At 36.9% G+C, this 10,832-nt stretch overlaps 1 protein-coding gene across 1 annotated transcript; it reads left to right on the top strand.

Annotated features, from left to right (window-relative positions):
- Window positions 1-7,052: 7,052 nt before the first annotated feature.
- On the top strand, window positions 7,053-9,261 carry LOC116162992. Its single transcript, XM_031476813.1, has 3 exons — window positions 7,053-7,401; window positions 7,487-9,093; window positions 9,236-9,261. Exons 1-3 carry the CDS (start codon window positions 7,295-7,297, stop codon window positions 9,259-9,261), a joined length of 1,740 nt encoding a protein of 579 aa, XP_031332673.1. The 5' UTR covers window positions 7,053-7,294.
- The last annotated feature ends 1,571 nt before the right edge of the window (window positions 9,262-10,832 follow it).

The raw sequence follows: 10,832 nt of genomic DNA, 5'->3' as shown, positions 1-10,832 counted from the left end.
GGTGTTGGGGAGTGGGCAATTAAAAAATGGACGAAGCATAATATTTCTGAAGCAGAAGATGGGAATAGAGCTAAAAAAACAACATGGAACAAGATACGCTGGAAACAGTCAGAGATCCTTGACAACTTTTTTTGAACAAATCCCAAAATTAGAATCACACTATTGTAGGGCATGTACTACAAAACTATATTTGGAACCAATGTGGGCTTCAAAATGTGATTTAAATAAATTCTACAAGAATACTTTTTGTAGAGAGAATAATGAACAACCATTAAGTTTGACTACCTTCTTATACCAATTTGATAAACAAAATTTATCATTGTATCAACCTAAGAAGATAAATGTGACATTTGTGTCGCTTTTGTGACAAAAAACCTGCAACCTGCTGATTATAATACTCATGTTGAACTAAAGAAAGAGGCAAGACAAGAGAAAGAGTCTTCAAGCAATGTGTTCACAGTAGATTTACAATCCGTCTTATTAAGCCCGAAGTCTACCGTATCAACACTATACTATAAAACAAAATTGATTGCTCACAACTACACTATTTATGATATTAAGCGCAAAAAGGGGTATTGTTAGCTTTGGCATGAAAGTGAAGGAGGTTTGGGATCGAATGAGTTCGCAACAATTCTTTGTGATTTTTTTGAGAAATTTATATCAGATAATCCTGATAGTAAGACTGGTGATATATCATATGGAGCGATGGATGTGGATATCAAAACAGAAACGTGACTCTCTCCAATGCTCTTTTTAATTTAGCTAAAGACAAAAACGTCGTTATCATGCAAAAATACTTACAAAAAGGACATACCCAAATGGAAGTTGATAGCATGCATTCATGCATTGAGAGAAAACTTCGAAAAGCTGTGATTAACTTTCCTGCAGATTATGTTACAATTTGTAGGTCTGCATGTTCCAAATCCCCGTACCAAGTCGAATACTTGAATTATTCTTTCTTCAAGAATATCGAAACAAATTTGCGTTACCTAAAGTCGATAAGGCCTGGAAAAGTAGCTGGCGATCCTACTGTAAATGATATCAAAGGTATTAAATACACTTCAGATACAATATTTTTTAAACTTCGTCATTCAGAAGAAGACTGGAACCTTTGCCAGCCAGGATTGACCGAAAAGTGATGAATCTGTCTTTTTGTGAAATACCAACCTTGTACAATTCCAGATTGAAAATCAAAAAAGAAAAGTATGAACATTTACAAATTCTTAAGACATCCTTACCACAGGATTATCATAAATTTTATGATGATTTACCTCACCTATAAACCATACGAGCCTTAGTATTGCAGTTATTTAGATATCCTTTTTCAATAAATTTTTTTTGAAATTGGTAGTTTATTAATTCATTATTGCCACGCTTGGTAGTAATGATAGTATTGATCTTTGTTTTGTGAAAAGTACTTATCTCCATTTATTTAATCAAGAATAGTACGTAACTCAAGTAAAAATGTTATCATAAAGAAAATTTATGAAAATTGTATTTTAATAGTAGAAGTATAACTGGTACGTTTATCATATTCATTTTCCATAGTGAGTGAAGTGAGTTACTTCTTTCTGATATGTTTGAATCCAAGAGATTTTCCAATCCGTAAAGTGAAGTTTCAGAATGTAAATGTGTAACAAGAACTGCAACATTATTGGTAAGAGTATTTTTGCACAGTGTGCATCTTATTAACTCCCTAACTGAAAAGTCCAATTCCTCAATGCCACACAACTTCCGTATTAAGGATTCTACTGTGCATTCTGTTGCCAACAACATGCGGTTACTTTGAGTTTTCTGCGGAGTAAAAATCATTTTTAAAATGTCTGTGTGAAGTTTGTAGGTTTTGTTGTTTAATTGTGTTTGTAATAAATTCAGTACCAATTTGTATATATTGCAATTTTTTCGGAAAGGTATTGTTGGAAGTGTACACTGTCACAATAAGAGCTCGCCAAAATTTGAATAATTGAGTCAAAACCGCATGTATTCGTAGTTATATAACCGCTTCCTCCTGTTCTTACCGGTTTTAACGACGACGTATTTCCATTACGGAGTAGTGCTATAGGAATGACGTTGCATTTTTGCGAAAGGTCGGTTGCCGCCCATTCACAATTTTTTTTCAGATAAGATGATCTAGGTCTTTTACAAGGACTTGCCTCTCCTCTCCAATTCTCTATTTCTCATTTTTCTTTAACTGATTCGCGCTGATAACTGTTTTTGTCATAACATGATACACATACCCATGCCTCATCAACATATTTGCAGCAGTTTGCAGTAGCATGAGTGTAATATTTACAAAGGAAGCATTTTTCCATCACTTTGGAAAAAACAATATTTTTATTGCAACTAATACATGTTTTTGTAGCTGTGGCTGATTGACTATGATTGTTGTCTGCTTGCGATTTAGCTACCTTTAATTGTTGGGCTTGAACTAATTTAGTTGTTCCTTCCATAACTCGTCTACTACTGAAGAGGTAGCTTTTTATTTGAGAAAATTCTGTTTTTGATGTCATTCAAATTGCTTTCCACAGGAGCAGAGGAAGCAGTTCTCTTTGCAGTCGGATAGAAATTGTTCAAAATATTTGACCAGAGGGGTAATAATTTCAGAAAATTAGTAATTTTGATGATTCAAAGTAATAAATTTGTCGGCAGGTCTCGATGGCCACTCGCCGCGTTTCTGTGTACGTTGGAAACCAGTAGCGTGCATCGCGCGGCGGGCCGCCCTTGCGGACTGCCGCCTGTGGCTTTCGCCCACTCCGCTCACGCTTAAAACCGGCCCTGTGTCAGCCAGATGTTGCACTTACCGGTGGTGGAGATTATAACAAATTTGAGTCTTGACTCCTGTGTCAAGCATTTTTGATAATTGATAAAATGCAAATTTGAATTTATATACAAATGGTGACCTCTCTCATTCATATTGCTAATTTTTATCTAAACCTGTAACTGTTAACAGGGAACGTTACAATCCAAAGGTTGAATATGGTGAGAACAATGTGCAGAAACATAAAACATAAAAATGCCGTTTCCCTTAGCAAACCCGAGACATTCCAGATTTTTATGAAGTGCACGACCTTCGTATAATTTAGCAACCGTTTCCATTTTTAGAAAATTATATAGCATAGTACATTGTTAAAAAAATCTACTAACAACTGTTACTTCTCCTATTGCCTTTATAATAACCAAATGTAATCGATGGTTGCAATAATGAACAGAAGGTATAGTTCTTCCCAATTTTTTCTGAATTTTTGCCTGTACTTACACCGTCTTTTCTTCCACTTATTACAGAAACCCCATCGTAGCGATGGCTAATCAAGTGTTTGTGGTCCCATCCACATTCCTGAAGCGCATCTAAAGTTAAAGAAGTAAGCGCTTCAGCATCGTAATCTTCTGTATATGTTATGCACAATGTTGACTCGTATACTTTTCCATACATAACGAACACCTATTGCTATATTGTCGCGGTTGTTCTTGTCCCTCGTCCCTTCTTCCAGAAGGGTAAAATAAGGTACATCTGCAGATTTTGCGTCGTTTACAATATCTTCTTTAACAGAATCTGCGAGTAATTGTATGATATTGTTTTGTATCTCGGGAGACAGATAGTATGCATTCTTTGGTATGCTCTTGTAACACTGTGCTAATTTAGTATTGCACCGGTTGCTTGGTGGGTGGGTTGATGAAAGAAGACGGCAGGAGAGTGGACTTTATTTTTTCACAAAAGTGATTTTACAAACTAAAATTTTTAACAAATTAGTGTAACTAATGTACTTGAAAGATTCATACCTAAACCAGGCGCTGGCGTGGAATAATTAAAAATTATTTTGGCCAAAACCACAAGGCTTTAGAGTGCGTAAATTTTGCTCTTAATTGTGCTACGTTGCAATATAAAATATTAAATTCCCTTTCCTCTAACATTTCCAGCGCCTGCTTTCGCTAAAACAAGTTTGCACATTCGGGCAATACCCGCGTAATTTTAAACATTTTAAATTACATTTCCTTTAAATGAAGTTTGTGCTACAGTATCATTCCTTAACGTGTATTCAAAAAGATTCCTAAACGAACTAGTTTCCTCTTCTATAAATAAGTTCCACGAAAAGGAAGCTCATTGAAAACTAAAAACTGAATTTCTATAATAGATAGAACATAGTATGTATTAGATTCTAAAACATATCATTCACTAGAGTCGATATCTCTTTTCCTACATTTTCCCTTTTCATTTTTTCTGCCCACATTGACATCGCAACTTCTTCCAAATTTAATAAATAATAAAGGATCTTATGTTGATTGTTTATGTTTTTGGATAAGTTCAATGGGCACGCAGACTACTGCTGATGATGGTGTCGTCCGTGTTGCTACACTCCGTACAACCCAAGGAGTCTTTAAGCGAATCAAATTGTGCCCGCTTACAGAACCAAAGAGCGGCGAAGAGGAACCTGATTAAAGTTGTGATAATTGTAATAATGCAATTGAGTGTAGTGATTGAAAGTGCGTGTAAAGTTACGCAAACAAAGAAATATTGTACGATAAGATTTGTAAGACACCAGTCTATATTTTCGCAGGCAGAGATGGTGCTTACAGAAAGGTGACATCTTTTTATATGCATCGATGTCATAATTTACTTAACATCAATCAATTCTTTCACATGTGAGGGGCATGACGATATAATCAATAATCAGTCAATCGTAACCATTGATATCACTCACCCCAAATTGTCAGGATCATCTAGGTGTCTAACGGTACCTGGTCTCCATGGCTGCTCTCGGCCTGGACCACTGTAATTACAAGAAACACAAGGAGCACCTCTGTCTTGCATTCAGCCTAACTACTCTAATCATGTTACTCAACAACTCTCAAACAAGCTACATTAGTAGCGGGGTTACGAGAACAGAGGATCTTCTTACGTCCAGGACCCCATATGCCACCCGGCTACGTATCCCCCTGTGCAATCCCTACCCTTATAAAAGAGTCTTTCACACGTCAGCTGGCTACAGCCGGGCCCACATGTCCCAGAAGCCCTTACGCTATCCGTAACTCACATAAAGGTGGCCTTGTGACGCCCGGGCCCGCCGAGGCCTGGAATACGTAACCCTCATGCGCAATAAAGTGCAATGGCTCTCCTCCTCACATTATATAACTAGGTGCGGACACGTAGCCTGCCCCTGGAACGCCCCGCCCTCACAATGAACGAGGGTAACAGGAGTCTTTCAACGCGGTGGGCTCATAAAACCCAGACGCGGGGTCCTTACACTGATCGGCCGGCCCGCACGATGAATCCTGATGGACGGAGCATCCAGCGCGGTGGGCAGGACGAATCCAGATGGTGAGCGTTTCCCCCGATGTGCTGGGCCGAACCATTCCTGAGGTGCCGAGCACAGCCACCGACCAGACGGCCCTACGCGGCCTTAAATTGGCCCAGAGCTCTTACGACCGTAACGTAACTCCAAGTGAGATAAATATGCTTGGCCTTTTACACGGGTCCAGATGCCATCTCAGGCACAACAAAGACTAGCAACCTGGCTCTACCACGTATCCTCCATGCGCTAAGGAGCCTTTCCAACGCCGGTCGAGCCGGACGTAGCTCCCGATGAGTGAAAGTAGGCTTTACTCAACGCCGGGCCAAATTGATACAGGCACGTGGACCTGGACCCATGCCCGACGTACCCCCAATGAGACCATCGGAGACCTTCCAACGTGCCACGTGGTCAGGCAAACTAGTCTATCCCAATTAAGGACAAGCAGTAATTAACTGCACGTACAAATGCACATTCTGCGGGCATTGCATTCGACACCCCTAATCTACTGTCTAATTTACTAATTATCAACATCTCTAACTCCTAATCAAGAAGGTACCTTCGGTGATTAATTATCTACTAATAACTCGTAATCTCATACGTAAATCATATGCGCAACGTTTCTGAGGAAAGGGTACACCTTTACCATTTTATGAACAAAAGCCGAATTACATTTATACAATACTTATACAAGCAGAGGTACTCACTCACTTTGGTAATTCGAATTAATCCAATTAACAAGTGCACGTCACAACACTTAGAATCCTTGAATACGATTATGGTCGAAGCACGAAACAATACTGACCAATCTCCTCCTTGGAATTCGTATTCGAAGTACTAATTAGTATCGACAGCCACAATTGTCAGTGCAATGCGCAAGATTAGCTTACCCTCTTAAGTCCGCTTTCGGTTGGCAGTTTTATTGGTTTCTAGGTAAATTATTGCACATGAGAGTGTGGGAAATGAAACACGTGTGGCACTAAGGCGAACAAGGGATCTATTGTTCAATTTACATTTTAAACAACTGCGAGAATAGTACTTTGTGTACCAAGGCGGGAAAGTGGTTGTTTTCCGGGGCGAAGGAAGACATGGCCAGGCGAGGCGCAGCCGAGGCTGGCCACTTCCTGAGGCCCGGAAAACAACTTTCGTGCCGTGGTGCACACAATATTTTTTATCCTATACACTTACATTTAAAATTAATCCCTTAACAACGTCCGACCGCAAGCGCTTGAATTTGGATTTGGTTTAACGCGTCAACGTGCACGCGTTTGTTTTGTTTATTTACACGTTTCCTGCTGACTACGCGAAAAAAATTTTACGAAACGGTGCAATCTAAGTGGGCCCACGAGTATATTTTTTACTCGTATATTTACCCCTTTCCCTTATAATACAGTTCAACGCAAATTCAAATTCTAGCGCGCTTGCGATTGCACAGTGCAGAGTCACGGTGCAACAGAGCAGATGTGCAAGTGGAGAAAACTGATCATGTGCGAACTGAGTTGACATTTCCGGCATTTCACTGGCGCGTGATTATTTCCTTAGAAAATAACGGGATTTAAGGGGTTGTAATTAATACCAGGCGCATTTGAAATTATTACTGGTCTTGTGTATTAACAAATGTGTTTTAAAATTGAATGTGTGTTTTCAGGAACAAAATCACACCGGTTACATTTTAAATCCTTCGCAGTATCTGTGCAATTTTGCACTAATTTTAATCTAGTATTCATTATTAGAGTTTGTTATTAAAAAAAATACAAATAGAAATGTCACAACGTACCATTAAAAATTTCAATACAGTTCATTTAATTCAACAAATTTGATATTATTCTCCTTAATTGGAGTGGTCCTTCGAGACACAACAAACAATACATAATTTTTGGCCATATTCGAGCCGGATATAGTGCGACACCAGCAAGATCATCAATCAGTACCTATCATCATTCGCAAGTGGATACAGTTTGGAATTCGTAAGAAATATTGCAGCAGTAACGCATGGAAAATCAATTTGCATGCCGTGGATAGAAGGTGACATCAACAATCTAAGAATCGACAGTGATTTTCCAGTTGTGATCTGCTTCAATTGGCTTCCGGTAAACGAGACATATCTCGATTTATTGTATGTTTATGTTCTCATATTATCATATTCTTTTTGCACATTTTAATTCATTCCAAATACGTAACATTTGATTTTTTTTAGATAGATTTATTATTTACGCAGAACAATTTCATTTGAATATATTCATGATGGAGCCAGGAAAAGAAATAACATCATTACGACATTCACGGGCTATTATAAAGGCATCATTAACACGATTTGTTACCTTTCTCAATAAACCAGAGAACAGGAAAGATATCACGCAGTTACAGTTACGATTGAATAAAATTCAATCCGATTTTCAGGAATATAATATCATTCAAAATCAGTTAGAATTGCTTGATCAAAACGAATCAGCTGATCGCGATCAGATTGAAAATTCGTTTTTCGAAAACATGTCGCTTGCGAACGATTTAATAAGTAATGTTAAAATAGGCACGACTTCCTCACCAGAGGGTAGTAATCAATTTCTTCAAACAGGTGTACACGAAAACTGTCAAGTGGATTCAGTCACAAATCTCAAATTGCCTCGCTTGAGTTTGCCAGAATTCCATGGTTCGTATGATACATTTGTAAACTTTGAAAACACATTTTCATCATTGATTCACGAAAACAAAAATTTAAATAAAATACAGAAAATGTTCTATTTAAAAAGTTGTTTAAAGGGTGATGCACATCGTCTAGTACAATCATTAGAAATTACTTCAGATAACTATGACGTAGCTTGGGATATGCTCAAGAAACGATACGAAAACAAACGTGTTATTGTCAACAGTCACATAAAATCATTATTCGAATTGCCCACAGTCACAAAGGATTCTTATATTTTATTACGCAAGTTACTAGACAGTGTTTTCCAACACATGAGCTCATTAGAAAAACTAAATGTTAACACGAAGGAATGGGATCAATTAATCATTTATTTTATTTCAACCAAAATCGATCAAGCAATGAAGAAAGAATGGGAAAATTCGTTACCAACAAATTCTCTTCCCACATTGCAGGAATTCATAGAATTTTTAACAAAAAGATGTTTTACCCTCGAAACTTTGTATAATCATTCACAAACAAATATTCACAACACAAAATCAATCCCAAACAAACAATTACCCCAATTTTCAAAGCCTTTTAAGGATAGGGAACATTCATTTGCTATAACGAATACCATTTTATGCCCATATTGCAAAAATAATCATTATATTTACAATTGTTATGCATTTCTAAATTTGCCCACAGAGGAAAAATTCTCACAGATCAGAAAAATGAAATTATGTAGCAATTGCCTACGCTCAGGACATCTCAAAAACTCTTGTCACTCTAGTAAATGTAGAAAATGCAACAAATCTCACAATACGTTATTACATGATGACAATTTTAATGCCCATAAGTTCAACACATCTCACAATGCTCGCAACGATACAGCTGCAAACATCCATCAAGCACAATCATCAGTTATGCAGGTTATAAATAGTGAAACATCACAGCAACAACCAAGCGAATCACAAAATATTACTCGTACATATCATTCATTTACAGGCATTTGCCAAACCGAAGTTTTACTATCAACAGCAGAAGTCTTCATAGACGACCGTTTTGGACGGTCACACAAATGTCGCGTTTTATTAGACTCTGGAAGTCAAAGTCATTTAATCACGCAAAAACTATGCAATAAATTGCAATTAAATCTCGAAGAATTCAGTTTACATCTCAAAGGTATTAATCAAGCATCTACTAATATTACGCAAAAAGCAACCACAAATATCAAATCAAAATTTTATTCATTTCAAGCTAGAGTATCATTTTTAGTCGTACCAAACATAACTAAAAACTTGCCTCTAGTAAGTTTTGATTCTAGAAATGTTGTACTTCCACGCAATCTGAATTTAGCAGATCCAGAATTTAACATCTCCAAAAGTGTAGATATTTTATTAGGTGCTAATTTGTTCTATGATTTATTATGTCACGATCAAATAAAGTTAGGTAAGGATAAACCTACATTGCAAAAGACACAACTCGGGTGGATTTTGTCAGGGACGGTTAATCTCAACCACGCGATAGTACGTAGATCAATTTGTAATCTTAACACAGAAATTTCAAACGAAACACTTAATAAAAATTTGTTAAAGTTTTGGGAAGTGGAGGAATTGCCACAAAAACAAATACTAACATCAGAAGCGCAGTATTGTGAAACATATTTTAAAGAAACGACAACACGTAATGCAGAAGGTAGATTTATTGTAAGATTGCCATTTTCAGATAAGATAGATGAACTTGGTAATTCAATGTCAATAGCCTTAAAACGATTTCACGCAACCGAATCGCGATTAGAAAGGAATAAAAATCTCAAAAATGAGTACCACAAATTTATGCTGGAATATGAACAATTAGGTCATATGTCTCCTAATACAAATAACTCAAAAAGTATCGAAGAAATATCGCATTTTTTACCGCATCATGCAGTAATAAAAGAATCCAGTACTACGACTAAATGTAGGGTAGTATTTGATGCTTCAGTAAAAACTAGCAATAATATTTCACTCAACGACCGGTTGCTCATGGGACCGATCAGTCCGATTTATTCCATATTATCATTAGGTTAAGACTCAGAAAAATTGTGTTAAACGCCGATTGTAAAATGATGTTTAGGCAGATTTTAGTGCATCCACATGATCGAAAGTATCAGCAAATTTTATGGCGATATGAACGACAACAGCCTATCATGACATACACTCTTAACACATTAACTTTCGGAACAAAATGTGCGCCATACCTTAGTACACGTTGTTTACTGCAATTGGCAATTGATAATGAAGAAAGTTATCCAAAAACAGCTCAAATAATTAAAAATTCATTTTACATTGACGATTTGTTAGTTAGTGTAGATACCATCGAAGAAGCTTTGCAATTATATAAAGAGCTTACAGTCATTTTTAGTACTGCAGGTTTTCAATTAAGGAAATGGTCATCAAATATAATCAACGCATTCTTTATGATATTTTAGGAAATGGAAATAATGATGAAAAATTGGTTCAATTTTGCGAAGGCAAGGAGTTAAAAACCTTGGGTGTGGTCTGGAATTCGATTTCAGATACACTGCATTATTCGGTAAACATAAAATCTATTCCTACACTAATTAACAAACGACACGTACTTTCAATAATTAGTCAAATATTTGATCCGATGGGACTTATTGTTCCAGCCATTATAAAACAAAAAATATTAATACAAACATTATGGACATTAAAACTCGGTTGGGATGAACCATTGCCAGAAGAACTACGTCTTTCTTGGATCACATTTGTAGAACAACTAAAATCATTACACGATATAAAAATACGCAGACATGTAGTATGTGAAGAGGCAACACGCGTTGAAATTCACGGTTTTAGCGATGCTTCTGAAAAGGCATACGGTGCGTGCTTGTATTTAGTATCAATAGACAAATACGGTAA

The sequence above is a fragment of the Photinus pyralis genome, unplaced genomic scaffold (genome assembly GCF_008802855.1).
Source record: "Photinus pyralis isolate 1611_PpyrPB1 unplaced genomic scaffold, Ppyr1.3 Ppyr1.4_LG1, whole genome shotgun sequence".
In the NCBI taxonomy this organism is placed as follows: Eukaryota; Metazoa; Arthropoda; class Insecta; order Coleoptera; family Lampyridae; genus Photinus; species Photinus pyralis.
This window is presented reverse-complemented; position numbering and strand designations above follow the sequence as displayed.